The 21165-nt window shown below is 39.1% G+C and overlaps 3 protein-coding genes across 4 annotated transcripts; all 3 read right to left on the bottom strand.

Annotated features, from left to right (window-relative positions):
- Positions 1-321: 321 nt before the first annotated feature.
- Positions 322-2231, bottom strand: LOC122046999 (uncharacterized protein At3g27210-like). 2 transcript variants are annotated; one of them, XM_042607996.1, is made up of 4 exons: positions 2070-2231; positions 1761-1975; positions 951-1028; positions 322-881 (listed from the first exon to the last, which is right to left on the bottom strand). In XM_042607996.1, the coding sequence occupies exons 2-4, from the start codon at positions 1924-1926 to the stop codon at positions 466-468; spliced, it is 660 nt and encodes a 219-aa protein (XP_042463930.1). In that variant the 5' UTR covers positions 1927-1975; positions 2070-2231; the 3' UTR covers positions 322-465. The 2 variants fall into 2 exon arrangements, with proteins under 2 accessions (XP_042463930.1, XP_042463931.1); XM_042607997.1 differs by having other exon boundaries at positions 2067-2227.
- A 2387-nt stretch (positions 2232-4618) lies between these two features.
- Positions 4619-5167, bottom strand: LOC122046998 (cysteine proteinase inhibitor 4-like). Its single transcript, XM_042607995.1, has one exon. It carries the CDS (start codon positions 5162-5164, stop codon positions 4730-4732), a length of 435 nt encoding a protein of 144 aa, XP_042463929.1. The 5' UTR covers positions 5165-5167; the 3' UTR covers positions 4619-4729.
- A 506-nt stretch (positions 5168-5673) lies between these two features.
- LOC122046997 (type I inositol polyphosphate 5-phosphatase 13-like) lies at positions 5674-15831 on the bottom strand. The gene is made up of 11 exons (XM_042607994.1): positions 14621-15831; positions 13865-14117; positions 12968-13778; positions 9881-10005; positions 9666-9750; positions 7884-8049; positions 7735-7769; positions 7363-7630; positions 7034-7157; positions 6596-6953; positions 5674-6192 (listed from the first exon to the last, which is right to left on the bottom strand). Exons 1-11 carry the CDS (start codon positions 15585-15587, stop codon positions 5845-5847), a joined length of 3540 nt encoding a protein of 1179 aa, XP_042463928.1. The 5' UTR covers positions 15588-15831; the 3' UTR covers positions 5674-5844.
- Positions 15832-21165: the final 5334 nt, after the last annotated feature.

Genomic DNA, 21165 nt, shown 5'->3' with positions numbered 1-21165 from the left:
AGAAGTTTATATCACAACTCTGTGTGACTAATTCTATAGCGAAAATAACATTGTTGTATTTCTTTGTTAAGAACATAAGGTTTAGTAGATCACAATGTCAAAGATCCAGTATTTTACTTCAAAAGAAGTGTAAAGAAAGGAGACATTGTCATCCAAACGTTTGGATGGCATGACCCAGATCAATTGACTAAGGAGCTTAAACTCGTAGCTTCATGCACATTGCTATTGAATTCTCTTACTTTATGCACATTGATGAAAATGGCACTTGATTGCAAATTACTCTTCAACACTAAGCAGGAAGATAATTACTAGTTTATCATATTCATCGCATAACTTACTTCCCGGAGGAATTCATTTGACCTAAGATTATGTTTTACATAAAGTACAAGCTTAAGGATTCAAGAAGTTTCCTCTAGTTACATAAGCTTATCATTTGGATCACTCAGAATTTTCTAAACAACATTTTCAGGCAATGCAGGGTCCAGAGTTTATCTTCGATCTTCGGTCATCAATGCCAAAAGTATGCAAGCTTGGCAAACAACACTGCTGCGTCTTCCATATTTTGTCTTTCCTAATTTTAGAGTCTTTATTCGGCATTGCCTCCTTACTATTGAACAAAGTGTTCTCGGATAGGTACAGAGCTCCAGTTGATGATCCCTGAAGTTGCCTTGTGTCGGCTGTGTCGCAATCCAATTTCTTAACCACTGCGTTATGGGCATTTGGCACACCGTCTTCCGACTCTACTTGTGAGGTTTCTCGGAAAAGTTCACCAAGTTTCTTTCTCCCAGTTGGGGATGGTTCAGACTTTGAGTCTGAAAACTCCCTAGGAGTCATTGGTACACTTAATTGATGAATTGGAGTACTACCTTGAGGGGTGAATTCTACATCCAAGAAAATGAATTAGTAAACGAAAATTTACAGCATTCTATAGGTTCGAGAATAGGTCATACCTCCATTTACGCTAAAGAAATCTTCACAATCTGAATCGAGCCATGCGCATGAGTCAAAGAAGACTTCATCTTTGACAACTGCACTCACAACACCGAAAGCACGGAAAAACAAGTTGAGCCTATAGAATTGCATAAATGATCATAATACTCCCTAAACAAACTGGATAAATAGTTAAGAACAAATTGATAACAGAGTTTATCTGATAGCAATTGTGTTTAACATCAAATGGGTGGTCGATAAATGTATGCAAGTATGCTGAAAGTTCTCTTTCGCGGGAAGAAAAGTTAGAAACAGAAACGCATCCAGTTTATGAATTAAAGTTCTACTCGAGAAGCTCCAAATTCACAATACCTGTTCAAATCAGCTGGAGGACATGAACATGAACATGAAGTTCTACTTGAAAAATATGCAAATAAATGTTTGTAATGCAGTTCGCACAGCCAGCCAAGTAACAAAAAACAAAATTGCAGTAACTAATGTATAGATCCTTATCAAAAATGTTCTACAGACAATATCTCAAGCTCTTCCTATGGCCAATCTTGACCTTAACTATGCCCTTAGGTTCGATGGTCTCAAGAAGTAGATGATAGACAAAATCATTCAAATACGGTAGAAACATATTCAATTTCTACATATAAATCTACAATACTCTTAATCTTTGCTTACTGAAACCCTAGTTCCTCATCCATAATCCAGTCTAAAATTGGATTATTCCCTCAGTGAACTATGAAGAAAACCAAATCTTTCGCAGTTGCAGTTAAACACAGGAGCATAACAAAAAAACATTGAAATGCCCTAAAAGAGCATACCATGAGCCGGGACCTCCGGACCATATCCGCCGACTGGCTTTTCCCCGTCCAAAGGCTTCTCCTTTGCCGGCCATGAAACGGAGATCCTTCTCCCCTTGTAGCTCACGGCTAGGCGGTATCTGATGCAGGGATCGGCATCTCTATCGACCGAAGAACACGCGCCCATCTTCAAGATGCGAACTTTGACGATCAACAGCACGGAAAAGCTCCTAAACCTGCCAACATCAGACGAACAAGGTTGAATAAAAGCTACAGAGAGTAGCAGTAGTTCTGATAGAGCACGAGAAGGGGAGACGGGGGTTGTACGACTTGGTTGGAGGCGATCAAAATCGCATTTTTAAGATAAGCAGCAAAGTATTCGACATCAGAAGGAGGCGGCTTGCGCACTGACGCTCTGCGAGAGTGTGCGTAGGAGAGAGACAGGCAATGGAGGTTTCTTTCTCTTGCTTGTTAATTTCAATATCATCCTTTCTTAGAATAGTTCGATTGTGATATTCGAGTAGACTACTATTTTAACCCTATAGGAAAATTTCATATGCCCCCTAAAGCGTAGCTATTTTTTTAAAGATAACGCCTACAAATTTAATATTATCAAAATGCCTCTCATATACATAATTTTAATTTTGTTTCACCGTGTCCAAACCATCGGAAAGAAGGTTGAAAGCTTGATGTGCTTCAAGAGACTTGTTGGTAAACGCTACTAAGGAGAAAAGACATTTTAAAATGAAATAAAAAAATATGAGGGGTGTTTTAATAATGTTAAAATTTTAGGGAGATTTAAAATAGGAGCTAAATTTTGAGGAGGAATTAAAAATTGTTTTATAAAATGAAATAGAGGTGAAAGGTGGGGTCCTTGGTGAATTATTGGCGTTTGGCTGTTTGTTTTGGTTGGCGGAGCCCATTCCATGTGGATTATTAGAAATAGGTTTCTTTTGTTTCTATTATCACATGAATTTGCAATATAATGGTGATATAAATTTGTTCATTTGGGAGTTGATTGTGTTTGAGATTCCCATTGGATCGCTGGAGTAAAAAAAACAAATGAAGTTGTCCTTTTAGCGATCCCCGGGTAGAGTTAGATGGTTAGAGTAAAAAGTAAAATTATCAGTTAGATTGTTAGAGTAAAAAGTGAAATCCTCATTTTCTTTCCGTGCCATACTCATTGAAAAAAGTCAATTATAAAAGATATATTCAACTTAGGATAATGACATTCAGTAAGATATTTTATATTAATTAAAAATTGATCTATTGAAATATCCATCCATATAAATATCAATTGTATCATGTCAAGAGATAAATTTCTTTTGAATCATTGTAGCAAAAATATGATTATATTCATGTCAAATACACCTCATAATCTGTTCTCAAATTATATAAAAAATAAATCCGATCAACTTATAGCCAACTACTAAGTTAGTTAAGAGATAGGAGGGATTTTTCCTCAATCTGCAGAAATTGATCTCTTACCCATTTAATAAGTCTATCCCCATCTAATCAACTGAATATCCATGAAAATAAATTTCTTTTAAATTATAATGATAAAAAACAATTCGCTCACCTAATATTTTTGTCAATTCATCTCCAAATAATATGAAAGAAATAAATCACATGTGACTACTAATTTAAACAGTTGAAATTTAAACAGTTGAATAGTGATTTAATATGAAAGAGATAAATTACATGTGACTACTAATTTAAATAGTTGAATAGCGAGTGATCCGGTGATAAGGTGGGGCCCCCCCTTTTTTTTTGTAGAGAAGTCAACACCATATGAAGACCAAGGCCAGAGGCTGATTGGGGAAGGGCGACCGACCGAGCAGTAGGGGCGGAACGGCCCAAGGGCATAAGCAGAAGCATAGACCCGACGAGGGGTCGGGTTTCCGACGCTCATGATAAACAAGGACGCCGAGCCGACATGGAGGTCCGCTCGACCAAGGCATAAATCAATCAGATTGAATAGGCGTAGCCGAGCGCACGACCAAGATTCTCCCGAGCAGACTAGCATTTAAGTCTGGCTTCTCCCGAGCAGACTAGCATTTAAGTCTGGCTGGGCAGAATGAGATTGCCGATCGGCAAGACGTTCACCATAAACATGAAGCAAGGGAACATCCTCTGACAGGAAGTATGGTCGAAGGACATGTTATGTACGAAGGCCTAGGACAGAATGTCCTCATGTCCCATCAGAAAGGTGGTCGAACTGTAGCAGTATGGCGTCAAGCAAGGTCACCTGACAAGCCATACCTGGGTATGACCACAGTACACGTGTACACCTCGATTGGTGTGCATGAGCTTCCTCCAGCTCTATATAAGAGCTCACAGACTTCGCCAGAGGTAGAGTGACTCTCATATTCGAAACCACTTTTTTGCTGCTTGCTTGTCGGACTTGAGCGTCGGAGGGTCATCGCCGGGAACCCCTTCCCGGCCCGACTTCTTTGCAGGTTCACCGGAGCTCCACACGGTCAGCGGGGGAGCCACGTCATCAACCAGGAGAGTACCACGTACCCAGCGTCCGCTAGTTCAACAATTCGGACAGGATCAGCGAGAAAATAGATACACAGTTAGAAGTCGGAGTTACTCCTAAATTTCATTTGGATCATGATATGTGATGACATGGTGCGGAACATGGATTAAAATTTATATTTAAATCATGATTTTATATCTCAAGATTTAGACTTTCACTTTTTTTATTAATAAGATGGTAAATAAATTAAATATTCATGAGGAAATTTGATATTCAAAAAAATTATTTTTGTTTATTCAATATATATCATTTTAATTAAATAAATAAATTTAAATAATTTTTAAAATTAATATGAATAAATTTAAATATTTAGCTTAAACCATGTTCTGGAGGGCAAAAACTGACGCGCCGATTTATAAGATAATAGCTAGCTCGCAAAAAGCCATCCATCCTTACTTATTCTATATAAACCCTCTTAGCTTATCGCCTAATACAGGAATTAAACACCTTAATTATTCGTTAAATTACGCGTCGATACCCCTACGCCGGTGTCGTCGCCGGTGCTGAAGGAGAGGAGCGTGCGGGAGCCGAGCCATGGCTTGACGACCACCACGGCGTCGAACGTCCGCAACCCTCTTTGTCGTCGCCCCTCCTCGCCGGCCTCCACGCGGAGGAAGTACTTGATGCCGGACACCACCTGTCGCTGCGCCGCCACCACGCGGGAGAACACGAGGGGGCGGCGGCCGTCTCCGTGGTTTCTGAGGACGACGCGGAGGTTGTACTCGTGGACGGAGAAGAGGCCGAGCTCCTGCACCTCCTTGTTGGTCTCCACGTCGCCGACGTCGGTGCGGCCGCCGACCATACGGCTTCCGCCGCCGGCGGAGACGCGAAAGGCCGAGAGGAGAAGGGATTGGAGGAGGAGGAAGAGGAGTACGAGAGGCATCGTCATGAAATTAACGGCGAGAGGAAGGACAGGGTTCGTGGCGATGGAATAGGGAAGGGAGTGTTTATAAAGAGAGAAGGGGACGGTGGAGATTGGACACGTGGAGTGGGAGAGAGTCGAGCGGTGTGCCGCGTCTCAAGGTGGGCATGGGCGCGCGCCATCACGTGGCCTGGATTTTGTCGGGACCCGACCTGAACCGGACTCGCGGACCGCCCGGCCTTATCGTCCTCGTGACCGAACCACGCCTGGCTTCCTGTGGGCTCGAGCCGCTGATTTGGACGGTAGTTGGATCACCCGTCCAGCGGGGGAAGCACACGTGTACGGGCCGGGAGGCTGCTGCTTCTGGTTCAGAACAGCGGTGGAGCTAAAATGAATTATTATTATTTTTTATTTTTTTTATACAGATTATTAAGAATAATATTCGGCAAGCATCAAACATAACATATTGGAATAGCAAATATCCGGATGAGAGCATGATTAGCATGAATGGGGAAGAATAAGCTAAGGCTTAACCTAATTCATAGAGCTAAATGTCATAATGCTATCTGTAAATTCCAAAAAACAAAAGGGAAAGAATACAAAAAAAACTTCTAACAAATTACATTTACAAATACATCTGCAAAGATCTGATTAGAGTTTCTGTTTCATGTAGCATGCATTTATGGTTTCGATGTGCAACCTCATGGGCTTCTTGTGTTGCTAAATTCGGGAGCTACATCTGAGGAACTCGTAGGATCTTCTTCATCAGATCCTTGCTGACGGATTGATTGAAATCTTCTGGAGGGAACATTTTGATCGACTTCGACAGAGGAGAAATGATGCCGTACAGAGATCCATTGGCTTGTGCTCTCGGTTGAACCAGTGCCCGTGATGATAACTAGCAATACCACCTCTTCATCCCTGGTATCTTCACGCCAGAAAGACTGAGGTACTCCATCAAGAAACTCTTCCTTATGGAAGAATTCACCATGACGAACTGAAACTTCGATTGTCTGTCCGGGTTTGATTATGCCGACTGCTGGTTGAACCTAAATATAAATGAGAAATGAGAAATAATGATAATGCAGCTAATGCTTCATGCAACATTTAAATTGATTCTGAAATGCCACAAATAAAACACGATATGACAGCATTGTAAAATTTACATTGTGCTAGACTTGCATACATAAGGAAATTACTCAGGCCCTAGTTTCCAGCAATCAAGACATTTAGGTTATGCAATATAAACAAATGAAATGCATAATATAGATTGCTGCTATATATCTAGGAATCAAAACATTAGGAATCAAGCAATTGCTGCTATATATCTAGTAGTGATTGAGACTACCTTGTGAGAATATACATAAACATAGACAGCATGATATGAGAATGTATCTTTCTTAACTAGAAACTCCACCAAGGACTATTGAACCATAATGTCGGAAAATATACCTCGAGCCAGAAAGGAAAGCCAAAGGAACACCTTGCACAGAGTTCTGATGAATTTTCAGCTCCTGCCTTGGATTGCCCTTCACAAATGATTTTGAAAACAGCTTTGTATTTGTTACACTTGTTTGAGATACCAAAAAAGGAAGTTTCTTGGTTTTGTATGACAATGTTATCTGTGCTAACAGTAATTTCTGGAACAGCACAAGATTCTTCGATAAAGGATCTTATTTTGTCATTTGATGCAATTATCTGACCATGCTCTTGCCTCCTTATCAACTCATCAGAATGTGAAATTTCCACACAGAATATGCACATCACAGGCTTGTGATCACTTTCAGTGACATCCATACATGCTTCGTACCTAGTACATAAACAAACAAATACATCAGTTGAAACATATTGCTTTCATTCCAGAAAAATTACTTAAAAAAAATTTCTTACATGGCTATTGATGAAACTACCGGACACTCTGAAGAGCATTCAGCTACTGAAAGTGAACGGCTATCACGGTACAATATCCTGTCACACCAAGCAGGAATACGCTTCTTCTCACCGGAATCATATCCTAAAAAATGTTGTGACACGGTAGCTTCAGTAACATTGTAAAAACGTTGTAGAGACATTTGAACAGCAGTATCATTTTCAATCAGTAGTAACGAATAAATAATAGTACATGGCTAAGAAACTATGAAGTATAACAAAGACAAACTAATCATAAGCTTCAAAATCTTAGCAAAAAGTTTGCAAAATTAGCTTTGACAAATGTATACCTGATAAACCTGCTTGGTTCCTTTCAAACTTGTATGTTGGGGGAAATTTTATTTGCCCTTCACGCATTCCTTGGAAAACTCTGCCTGCCTTCATTTCTGCTCGTAGCTGATCCTTGTCTCTAAGCCAATCAAAGCACCTTTGAGAAACCATGTCTCTAGCTTCATCATAAGTGATGCTATGAAGCCGGTAATTGAAGTCACCAAGAAAAACCACCATATCAGCTTCAGACAATTCAGGTTTGCCATCATCAGATTGAGATCCCACAGCCTACCAGTCATAACAAGAGGTTCTATCAAAAAGCAACTAGATCGAACTCTAAAGAAAAGGTTGTTCAAGACAACTGCTCTTGAAATAGTCAAATTACTACATACATTCACTCCACGCAGTTGGACAGATGTAGGGCCAGCTGCAAAACAAACGAAATAAAAAATTATTACATTGGAGATAAAAAGATTGTACATTTAATATCCATGCTAACAGGTTATCTCCACTATGTCCGTAGAGGTAAGAGTACCAAAACCTGAAGCTCCATGAGCCCCTGTGGTTGGCCGACTGAAAGACAAGGTTCGATAAACATGATTAAAGTCAGCATTTCTCCTGCTCACAGCTTCCAGATGAGCAGCAAAATGGCAATTCACAAAACATATGGACCGATCATAGACCCTCATCCTCAAACCTACAGCACCCTGTATGTAATTTTTAGACCATGACCCACTTTTCTTTCATTTGGCTAAAGCATAAAACACTAATCAGAAACCAGATGTATCCAATGATGATGAAAGATCAAATGAGATTCATAAAAGCACTGAATCAGGATATAGTAAACTATGAGATATCTCATTATATCTATCTCTACAACCTTTTCCAACATAGTTGCACAATATATTTGATTAACAACATGACAAAATGAATACAAATAATACAACTTTCTAAATGAAATTACTCTTATCATCCTTTTAGGTTCAAGCTTGTTTAAACTATTTGGATTGAATTTATGGTGTCAGCTACCAAGTTGGTAAAGATCATGAATTCATTGTCAAAACATAGAATGGAGAATGGATTTGATATGCATGTCTTTCAAATTAAAACAAGTATTGATCAAGTAAATACACCAATCTTATATATTAGGTTCCAATTTGATCATCTGAAATTTATTGTAAAAGTTCAATGAAACCAATATGAAAAGGTAGCTTCTTTAAGAAATAAAAAAAGGTGGTATGAAGAAGATGATTTATTACAAAGTTTCAATGCATAAATGGAAACTATTCCTATATTTCTTTTGTATTTTAAGATTTGTGAGTAGATAACGGAATAGCTCAACTTTCTAAATCTTACAGTGGAATGTATAACTTCAAGGTTTAGAAAAGATTATGCAGGTCATACACTGTGGGTCATCCTATGGTGCACATACACAATGTTTGGATGCAAAATAAAAACATATGGTGTAAGGGTGCATAAGCAGTCTAATACAAGAATACTTATAAGTATATCAATAAAATTCATTTACTGAACTAAATCAGCACAAACAACACATGATTATTTACATTTACCACCTAATGAATAATAAATGCAAATACAAATTCATAACCACATTAGTTATGTCATCCTTCTTAAAGCAATAAAATCAGAAATGCTGAAATGACAACTAATATAATGTTCATCCTGGAATAACTTTAGAAAAACAGTTATTGTCCAATCAAAAACTACTTAACAGAAGCTTTTGCATTCAAGCAAAGGCCTTTCCATGTATCTGAAGAAAATTTGGCAATTCTGTTGATCTCCCTTCAAAATCAATTTCCCTGAAGACCATAGTTATATTAAGTACTTTGTGAATTCCAGCACCATCTTGAACTGTGCAGGTTCCTTTTAAGAAAGGAATCTAATTTCTGAAAATCTATTCAACACACTGTTCTAATTTTCATCTGTAACTTAATTTATCTAGTTTTAGAGAAAACAAACAATTTTTAGAAGTTCAACATATCCCCTGGAACAACTAACCAACACTCAATATGGATCCTTTCTCAGGTAAAGTTCTGTACAAAGGTCATAATGAGTTGCATGACTTTAGAGTGTACTGAGTAAAAAGAAATGGCAGACATAGTTAGCTCGTGTCTTTGTCATGTTCTCTTATCTTATTTTAAATAAGTCACTAGGGGTTATAATTACGAAAACTAGTTCATACATTAGACACCTAATGTATTCATCTCCCAACATACACAATCTGCCTATATATAATGCTTTTTATCTACATTGAGTTTACTAAAAAGAAATTACATTGTAAAAGAAGCGTTCAGTGCATAACCTTGTTACCAATAGCACGCCCAAATCCACAAGGTACAGCCGCGGCATCAACATCACCAATATATTGCTTAAGGCACTTCCTAGCCCTAGAATATTATAAAAAGAGATCAATGGATTCACTAGTACAAACAAAATGTCTCATTTTACATAATTGAATTTGAACATATCAAATTAAAGAATTCCTAAGTAGCATAAAATTATTGATGGAGTACATACCATGCAGCAATGAGTAACCCTGCTAATTGCCTAGAGCCAACACGTTGAAAAGATGATCCTTCATCTAAGGTCTTGCCAATTGCATTCAACCACCATTGCCCATTAGCACTCCCCTCAAGTCCTACCTAAGATCATTAGAGCAGTCACGAATTTAGAGACAGTATCATCAGTCTAGAAGTTATATTCACAAGATTGAAAATATGTCCTTGGAAATTAGACACACATTCAGAAAAGTTAGCAGAAATAACTCTCGGCACCCAAGTTGAACTTATAAACTTAACGGAAGGTCCTTCATTCGTAGGATTTTACAGTAGTGTTTGCCTTATATTTACAGCTATCACTACTACAAATCATTACCAAGTGACATGACGAGTGAAAGCATCTCTGCAGCATAAATAACTAACACATATCAAAACAGCTAATATTGTTACAGAAGATCATAATTATTTCACACCAGATAGACTCAGAAACAAAATAGAAATATGATTGCTTTCTCTGTACACAAGGTCATTAAATAAAAGGGACCGAACTTTATAGAAATATATTGCCAGGAATGATTCTCCAAAATTTCTTCCAACTTATAAACGAGTTGATATGGGCAAGAGTATGCTGACTGCTGAGTTACATAGTTCTTCTACAGCTTAAAACAAGGAAAATGTTTTACAATAAGATACTTTCCAAAATAGCATCCATGTCTAAGAATCTACAACCTGTACAAATTCATGTTTTATTGCATAAGCTTAAGTCTACTATTCTTTTATACATGTATATTAGCACATGTAATCTAACAAAGGACTAATGGAACTAAAAAACAACACAAAATGCTAACAAGTGCTTCCCCAATTGATCCAAGAATCTGGTTAAGGTCTAGCAATTTGCTTGATAGTCACCATATTGGAGTCATAACGTGTGCCTGTTGTGCAAATTTACGCATATATACAACAACAACCAAACATTATCCCACTAGATGGGGTCGACTATATAAATCCTTTTACGCCATGAGCTCTATCTTCTACTATATCATCATCTATATTTAAATTTTATCTTGTTTTATTGTTGCTAACCAAATCCTTTTGGTCTTCCTCTTCCTCGTTTGATATGTGTAGAGCATTTATTGGTCGTCTAAGTACATGCCCGTACCATCTTAAACTTGTCTCTCGGAGTTTTCCCTCAATAGATGCAACTCCGACTTTCTCTCTAATACTCTCATTTCTTATTATGTTCATCCTCATATGTCCATACATCCACCTTAACATCTTCATCTCTGCAACTATCATCTTCTAGTCATGTGCTTGAATCATAGCCTAACATTCAACTTGAACATAGTAGGTCTTACTACGGTTTTGTAGAACTTTCCTTTAAGTTTTAGAGGTAATTTACAATCATATAAAACACCTGACACTCTTCTCCATTTCAACCATCCTACTTGTATTTTATGTAAGACATCTCTCTTAATCCCTCCATTGTTTTGCAAAAATGATCCCAAATATTTAAAACTCTCGGTTCCGGGCAACTCATCGTCTCCTATCTTAACAATTGTCTTATTATGTCTAATATTGCTAAACTTAAATTTCATATATTCTGTCTTTATTCTACTAAGCCTAAAACTTTCCCTTCTAGTGTTTCCCGCTAAGATTCTAACTTAGCATTTACTCCTTCACTTGTTTCATCTACCAAAACAATATCATCTGCAAACAGCATACACCACGATATTGTATCTTGAATGTATGTAGTGAGTTCATCCATAATTAGTGTAAAAAAATAGGGACTTAAGCTGATATTTGATGTAACCTTATCTTTATTAGAAATACTTCAGTTACTCTGCCTGAGGTCTTTACTTTGGTCATTACATCCTCATATATATCCTTAATTAGTTCAATATATGTTACGCTAACACCTCTTATATATATCCTTAATTAGTTCAATAATATATATTCTAAATTCACGCATATATGAATAAAGATATTGGGTGAATCATTTAACTTGAAAGATCTGAGTTGTTATCTGTTTTGCTGATATTCATTGTAAGGAAAGACTGGACAATTGACTCGAGCCCAACAAGTATGTTGACTTAAATATAAATATATGTCTATAGATAGCAAGATTCAACACAATCTCCTACTCTGATCTTACTTGACCCAAATGCTCAAGTTATTAGAAAAGAGAATAGTTCTAACAAATAATATTACACAATGACAGTGAAGCAAACCACTTTTTTTGCACTTAACAGAAGCATTGAATACAGTTTAATAGTGGTGATTGCTACACAACAACAACCAAGCCTTATCCCACTAGGTGGGATCGGCTATGGTGATTACTACACAATTAAATAAATACTATTAAGTGATGAATTGCAAGTGGTGATTACTATTTTGTTGTTTACAGTAGAAAGCATCTCTAACGATAGAAATTTGCTCAAATGTTATTCTAGGATGGATATGATAGGTTAGATTGGTTGACAACCTGTCCCAAAAGCTTTAAGATGTTAGAAAATAGCCCCCAGGGTGTAGCGTAGACGGTGGGTGCATGACATCTCTGGCGTAATGGCCAGGGGTCGATTCTCAAGAACTGACGACCTGGGGTTTACCTCACCATACGCCTATGGCATGTGTACCTGTATGTACCTCCCTCCATATTCGTGGGGCCGGCACTAAGGGGTCACTAAGGTAGCGGATCTACCTTTAAGATGTTAGAAAATATTCAATATTTGCTTTATATTCTCAGCACTCCCCATCTTTTGTGGATGAGCAAACTGAGTGATCTGGCTCAAACCATGAACTAACCCTTCAGTTTATAACTGTCACTAGCAGAATTAACAGCGGACAATTTGTTTAAATTTGATTGGATGACCAACTATTCAAAAGATTAAGCAAATAGGAAAGAGATTGATTTCGCCATTACATTCAAACACAATAATTATGCAAGGTAGAAAAAGGTAAAAATCTTGCATAGTCAAAACTGATGGAAAAATATTCTACCTTCCCTTTGCATTTAATATTGTAAGGAAGGAATAGATCAGACTCAAAAAAACGTGGATTCTGTGGATTCTGTGAGAAAAAATAGAAAATACAGGGATAAATATCTTACAGTCTCTTTAGCAGCAGCCATTGCAAGAAATCCAGCCCCCATTTCCACCTCTTGCAATCCAACAACAACTAATCCAACCTCTGATGCTGCACTACCAATCCAGGAAATAAGGGAATTAGGAGATGCTCTTCCTTGACCAACATTCCAAGTTCCAACCAAGATCTTAATATTTTCCAATTTCATGTAAGACTGCTCCTTATTTGCCAACTCTGTTCGCAATAAATCATCAAGAGGTCCAGGACATCTGATATTCCACCCACGGATGCCACCTTGATGTGCTAATGAATACATATGTGAACCTCCTATCACCATTTTTATGACTGCACTGCTATGTGCAATCCATTCTCCAAGCAGATTCCCATCAAGATCTAGAACTTGAACTTTGCCGCTGACATAACCCACCCACACCCTTGGTCCATATGTACAAATTGACTTAACAGAAGAAGAGTGACGCTGATATTCTTGCAACCTGTTGCCATTTCCATCCCACTGGACTACCGAACCATTTGTGCATCCAGTCCAAATCATTCCATCCATTGATACAGCTATGGCTTCTGTTCTTGGCTGATCTTCCATAATAAGTGTTCCTTTAACAGCAACTCTGCGAACAGCATCAGCTGCACCTATCAAGGCATTACGAGAACGTTGGAAAAAGCTAACTGAGCCCTGTGACTTCTCCTTCTTTGATGAAACAGATTTTGTCTTTATTCCATCTTCCACATTCTGATCTTGCAGAGATGGTAGATCAAGCCTAGTCTCTACCTGTCCATCGATACCAAACACTTTCAATAGATCCCTTGAACGGGAATCCCTGCAAGGTAAACAATTACCATTGGAATTAACAAGGGAAGCTGGTAAATTAATCATGAAGCAATTGATAGGAGTTAGTTAGCTTACCACAATACAAAGGTTTGACTACCAGCACTCCACACTTTAGACCTACAATTGTCTGATTCCATATATTTTACATCAACAGCAGGTAAGGTGCAAACACCATTCACAGTAAACTTGCTCCTTAGATCAATGTAAGACCTCTCAATTAGTAAAGTAGCCATATGCCGTTCTGCTACAATAAGAGAAAGGGCCTTCTCAATGACATCCCATGGCCATACCTTTATAACTCCACCCTCAGAACCTGACCATATTTCACCTAGAGTTGAAAAAAAAACATATAATATGTTACTTAATGCGAGCTCCCAAAAACATTCAGGTATCAATTTCAGTAAAATCAATGAAGAGAAGTAGTATTCCAACACGAACCATTTTGGAGGATGAAGCATTTAGAATAGTGGGGAATCATCAATGTAATTCTAATGACTCCAAGAGTGAATAACACCAATTAATACATGGCTATTAGCTCAGAAAGTTATATCTCTTGGAAGCAAGCTTTGAAAAATCGCTCTATGTAGGCAGCATGAGCAAAATTAGAGTTATTGACTAAAAAAAGATACACGCTTATAATTTTATAAATTATATTGAATTAAATTTAGTTATGTTTATGATTATAATTGATTTAAATTTTAGGAGAAACGAAAAATAACCTTTCTACAACTTTACATTTACATATCTTTTTCTGTATTGAGCACGGACGCATTTGATCCTTTTTAACCAAATGAAAGCAGGACAAATTAACGTGGGATGGAAGGAAAGTACCATAAGATGTGATAACCATGGATAGAACTGGAGATCGATGGTGTGCCTGCCATGAAAGACGTTCTCTGAATGGAGGGCAACCACCATAACCACTACTACTGCCCGCAGAGGACGAAGAAGAGCCACGATCACCCGAAGCGGCATCGGCAGTGATGGGTAATTCCATATTCCAAGACCTGATCTTTCCATCCTTGTGACCGCTCCAGATCAAGCCATTAGCAGCATCGACCGCCAAGCACAGCGTCGGCGACGCGCGGCACGACTCGTTAAATGGCGCGCTCTTCTCATCGCCTTTCCTTACCATGACGCCGGGCTCCCAGTTCTCGAAAACCTCCTTGAGGTTCCACACCCGTAGGCCGGACTCCTGGCCGGCCCAGAGCTGCGACCCGGCGCAGGCAATGGTGCGGAGGAAGGACCCGGCCTGGGTTTCGCGCAGAGGGTGGGGGCGCACCTCGAGTGCCGGAGGGCGTCCGGGGTGCACGGCGGCGCGGATCGGCACGCGGAATATGCCGACGCCGCCGCCGCTGCCCATCAACTCGGGCACCGCGCCGGGGGCGGCGCCTCCGAACTCGACCATGGCGCGATCTAGGGTTAGGGTTTCGTCGCCTTCGGAGCCAGCGCGTTGGTGGTCGAGGGAGAAGGGGTTACCGAAGGATCCACCAAGGGTGGTGGGTAGGCATTGGGAGGAGGTTGAAAGGGGGGAAAACCGAGCTTCCTCGAGGGAGGAGGAGTGGCGGTGGGGGTTGACGTGGCAGGAGGAAGAAGGCGCGTGGTCATCGGCGGGGAAGGAGGGGCGGCGGGTGGTTGGATCGCCACTGTCGAGGCTCTGCTTGCGGATGGCATTGCGGCGAGCGGTGCTGGCGAGGATGACGTCGCGGCTGAGGGGCTGGCTGAAGGAGATACCTTTTCTAGGAGAGGGACGGGCCACCCGGTCGCCGGTGGCGTCCTCCTCCTTCCTCTCCTCCATGGGATGGTCGACCAGTAGCAGAAGGAGGGCTGGAGATGGCTTGAGGGAAGGAAACGTGGAGGAATGCGAGGATGATGATGATGACGATGGATGAAAGTCAAAGGAGAAGAGGGGGAGGGAGGAGAGGGAGGCGACATCCGCGCGCGGGATTACCGTCGTCCCACTCCGCCGAACGGGCAGAAAAAAGAAAAAAATGAATGCGGGACGAGACGAGTAAGCATGGGACACTTCATGCGCTACCCCGCCTACCTTGAGTTTCCATTTGAATTTACTATATTCTAAATACAGCAAAAAATAAATAAAAAGCGCCTTTTTTATTAGAATTATAAAAAAAAAACATGTCTTTTTTATTTATTATTTATAGTTAACGTTGCAGTAGTTACGAACCAATAATTACTATACATATTATAATAATCATGAAACTGTAACTAATATAATATATAAATGTTAAATAAATAAATTGAATCCGTATTATAAAAATTATAAAATTATAATTATTATAATATCAATAATAGATAAATAGGATTCAATCCGCGTTGTAGTTTTTTAACTACTATAATGCAAATATATATTTGTAGTAGATGTAGAATTATAACTACTATAATACAGTAGTCGTTATAAAACTACAGTAATTATAATACTATAATACTACCGACAGATTTAAGATTTAATGAGAGATTTAGCCATGAGATAATAATAGAAATAATATTGCAGGTCGATGGGTAAATGCCATACGATTAAATAGTGACAAAGGGGGTCTGTTGATTAAAAAAGTAGAATAAAATGAGGAGCCATTAAATTATTAAAAAGAAAAGGCACCTTTTTAGTTTTTATTGTCCAAATGCCTATATTATAATAATATAATATGATCATTATTGACGAGAAATAAAATATTCATAGTGTAGTAATTATAACTGGAACGGTTATAATATAATATTATTAGTGTTGATAATAGTATTCAAGTTGTAATAACTATTTATCTATATCTATTGTAAGTCATCCTGGACTCTAGCCCATTTTTTTAAAAGGAAGATATTAATAATAATTTTTAATTTTATATTTTTTTCAATTTTATTCTAATCGTCATTTCCAAATGGTCAGTCCTACATGGTTAGACATCAACACCGGTTAATTTTGAATCCCGACTATGTGCGATTGTAATAAATTTTATGGAGAGGTTGATTTACCTTTCCACTATAATGTTGACTGTAATTTAATTATAATAGCTATAAATTTATAACTGCTGTACATATTTAGGACATCTCCAATCCATCATTAAAACATCAAATTTAATATGAAGTTAACATCAAATTACTCCAACCCAATTATTATTTATTATAAATTTAAATTAAGTGTATTTAATAGCATATTTAAATTTTATTATGTATATTTGCAAATATTTAATTTATTAAAATTATTATTTTAATTTTATTTAATATATTTTAATTATAATTACATTTATAAATTATCACTAATTTCATAAACATAATACAATAAAATATTAAAAAAAAATTATATGCATAAATATAAAATATATTATCCATTAGACATACAAAATAAACATAGTAATGACATTAAATTAAAATATTATTAATACAAACTTTTAAAATATCATAGGTTAAGAAGTATTAATTTTAAATATAATAATTATCATATAAAAAAATTAATAAGAATAATAGAATATTCTAAAGAATATTCCTTTTTTGTGTGATATGGTGTGGATGGGTTGGAGTTGAAATAGTGTTTGGTGTTGAAATTACATCATTTTAATGTAAAAATTACACCAAATTTGGTGATGTGGGTTGGAGATGGTCTAACAACTACAAAACTATAAATATTATAACATATAAATATTAAATAAATAAGTTAAATTCATTGATACGGTGATAAAAAAGGAGCCCACCACACGAAGAATAGTTGTCATGGTAGAGGTTAAAGTCAAGACGGTCAACGCTTAAATATCATCGGTCGGTCGGGCGATCAAAGCAACGCTCAAATAACATCAACTGGTCGAACGAGCATGTCCCGACCGAGAGAAGAAGGTTCCGGTCTGACCCCGCCTTTGACACAGAGAGGTGACAAATGATCGAAGCTCAAAAGAGTTGGACGCCAGAGGAAAAGATATGCAGAAGCCGAGTCAACGTTGGCACAGAGGAGCTCCGCCCGATCGGACACGATGCAGGCATAGGGATGTTCCGGCCGAACGGACGTAACACAAGCATAGTGGAATTTCGGCCGAGCGAATGATACACTGGACCAACGGATTCCCGGTCAAGAGGTTAGTCCGCTCGACCTAGCAGTATACTCCATCGTCGGCACCGAATATGAACAACCAGAACATTGTACGACGGAGACTTCTACTGTCATTTCAAAAATATACTCGTCCTATTAAGGTACTGTGTCGGAGATATTTTACTGATAAATCTTTTCAAAGAAAATTTTGGAAAATATGCTCGCCTTGAGCGTGCACGTAGAATCTCTTCTTTGATGGGACACATTTCCAACAAGTGTGAAGACACAAATTGATATCTTATGGATGCGATAAATTTAATCTTCATAATAATAATTTTATCGATGTGTCGGATGTGGGTCCATATGGCGAAGTATAATAATACGTGAGATGAAACTATAAAAACTGAGTAGGTAAAGAATTTAAATTCTATGCATTTGAAACATTTTGAAATATATTAAGCACTTTAAAAACACCAAATAATTGAAGCGAAGATAAAATAAATTAATCACAAATTCATAAATTCATGATGTGTAATAAATAAATTTATAGTAGAAAGTATATCTCATACCAACCTAATGTTTCCCTTTGATAGTGTAAATTTAAGACTCCTAACACATAGCATGACATGTTATTATCCCTTTAGGAAAATGTTTTGGAAAGGTCTATGTGTCCTCTATAATCCCTAGAAACTTCTCAATTTGACATATAAGACATTTCCATGATTCAGTGCGCGAAGTCTTATTAATGCAGGTCCTGAATCTATTGTAGACAATTTTATTTTACTTTTCAAATTAAAAAATTATTTTCGAGATTCGAACTCATAATCTTTAAATCACACGATAATAATAATTTTATCATTACACTAATTAGCCTCCCCTTTATGCATGCCCTTATTTATAAGTCCCTAAAAAATAAATTATATTTAATGATATATCACAAGATAAAACACCTATAGAAATTTTCAATGCCTCTTGCCATACTCCTTTTATATAAGAATGTTGACCATTGTATTAATGTGGGTGCCCGTAAATTAATGAGCAAAGGATCACAAAAAGATCGAAATCTAAGTACCACCCACCTTGATGTAGAATACTTGATTTGTCCGAGAGCGCTGGTTTAGTTACAAGAAGATTTAAAGCCATTATAACCAACTATGTATAAAAGCATTTGTTAAATTTGACAATCCATGATGTTTGTAAGTCCAATTCAATTATGTTTCCAATGAAGTTGTATATGATAAGGTTGAGTGGCTGAGATATTGCATCCGAAAGTCATCCACAAGTAGTCATTGGATCCTGAAAGAATAGAGGAGAAACAATTTCCTCCCTCCTTATTTGCTCAAGTGGATAAAACTCACAGGAACTGCTCGGAGCAACACTGCTCGAGAGGAAGAAAACAGGAACAACACTGCTCGGAACGAGATCAACATTATTGCTGGTGGACCAATAGGCGGTGACTCAAACCGGGCTAGAAAGTCGCACGCTCAACAGCTAAGGATCCATGTAGTAGGCTGCAGTCGAGAGCGGGCACAGGGCCCCGAGATCGGCTTCGGGCCCAAAGACCTGGAAGGAGTTGAAGTGTCGCACGATGACATACTCATCATCCAACCGGTAATAGTAAATTATATTATTCACCGCATATTCATTGATACAGGTAGCTCGGTCAACATTATTTTCAAGAAGATGTTCGATCAACTGCAAATCGACCGGGCCGAACTGCTGCCCATGACAACCCCACTATATGGCTTTACTGGCAATGAGGTTCTGCCGGTTGGGCAAACCAGTTTGGCCATCTCGCTAGGAGAGGAGCCGCTTCGAAGGACGCGGACCACTAACTTCATCGTGGTCGATGCCCCCTCCACCTACAACGTGATACTGGGACGACAAGCTCTCAACGAGTTCCTGGCGGTCGTCTCGACTTTCTGTTAGAAAATCAAATTCCCCGTGGAGACAAGGTGTGAGAAGTCTGCGGAGATCAGCTGGCCGCCCGGCGATGTTATGTGGAAATGATTCGAGCTGAATCGAAGTCCGCTCGGAAAGCGCCGCGCCTTGAGGTAAACACCATATCCGAAAAGCTTCCCACCTTAGTTTATGAAGAGAAGGAGGAGGTGCAGATCCAGGATGGCCGACTGGAGGCCACCACATTCATTGCATCAGACTTGGAAGCGGGCCTGAAGGAAGAGCTGATCAGGTGCCTACAGCGCAACCACGACGTCTTCGCATGGTCAACGCACGAGCTACCAGGCATCTCGCCGAATGTCACGCAGCACGAGCTCCATGTTCGGCCGGACGCTCGACCCGTCAAGCAGAGGAAGCGGGACTTCAGTGCGGAGCAGAACGTCATCATCCGAGCGGAAATCGAGAAATTACTATAGGCCGACCATGTACGTGAGGTGCAGTTCCCAAGCTGGCTCGCGAATGTGGTGTTGGTCTCCAAATCGGGCAATAAGTGGAGGGTCTGCATCGACTTCCGGGATCTGAATAAGGTGTGCCCAAAAGACTTTTACCCTCCGCCTCGAATTAACTAGATGGTAGACTCAACAGTTGGATGCAAGCTGATATGCATGCAAGATGCCTATCAGGGTTACCACCAAGTGCCTCTCACCCTGGAAGACCAGGAGAAAGTGAGCTTCATTACGGCATACGACACCTACTGCTACAATGTGATGCCGTTCGGACTGAAGAACGCTGGTGCCACATACCAGCGGCTCATGAATAATGTGTTTTGGAAGCAGATCGGGCGAAATCTGGAGGTATATATTGATGACATACTTATTAAATCGAGCCGAGCGGCCAACCTTTGTGCAGATATAGAGAAACCTTCCAGACGCTGAGGACATACGGAGTCAAGCTAAATCCCCAGAAGTGTATGTTCGGAGCAAAGAGCGGTCGCTTTCTGGGGTACATCGTTACCGAGCGGGGCATAGAAGCGAATCCCAGCAAAGTGAAAGCGCTGCAGGACATGCCGCCTCCTAGAAACTTAAGGGAAGTGCAACGCCTTACCGGTCGGATAACGGCCTTGTTGCGGTTCATCTCCAAAACGATCGATCGGAGCTTGCCTTTCTTCAAAATTCTGCGCCGAGCCACCAAGTTCTATTGGGATGAAGAATGTGACCGGGCGTTCGAAGAATTGAAGGTTTATCTAAACTCTTTACCTGTATTAGCTAAGCCGACTATCGGCGAGCCGCTCCGCATCTACTTATCCTCGACCAAACATGCTGTTGGCTCGGCGTTAGTGCGGTCGGACGACGAAGAACAGTCAGTGTATTTTCTGAGTCACATTTGAAAGGATGTTGAATCCCGCTACACTAGCCTCGAGAAACTTGCCTTCGCATTGGTCCTTGCC

Source organism: Zingiber officinale, chromosome 2B (assembly GCF_018446385.1).
Source record: "Zingiber officinale cultivar Zhangliang chromosome 2B, Zo_v1.1, whole genome shotgun sequence".
In the NCBI taxonomy this organism is placed as follows: domain Eukaryota; kingdom Viridiplantae; phylum Streptophyta; class Magnoliopsida; order Zingiberales; family Zingiberaceae; genus Zingiber; species Zingiber officinale.
This window is presented reverse-complemented; position numbering and strand designations above follow the sequence as displayed.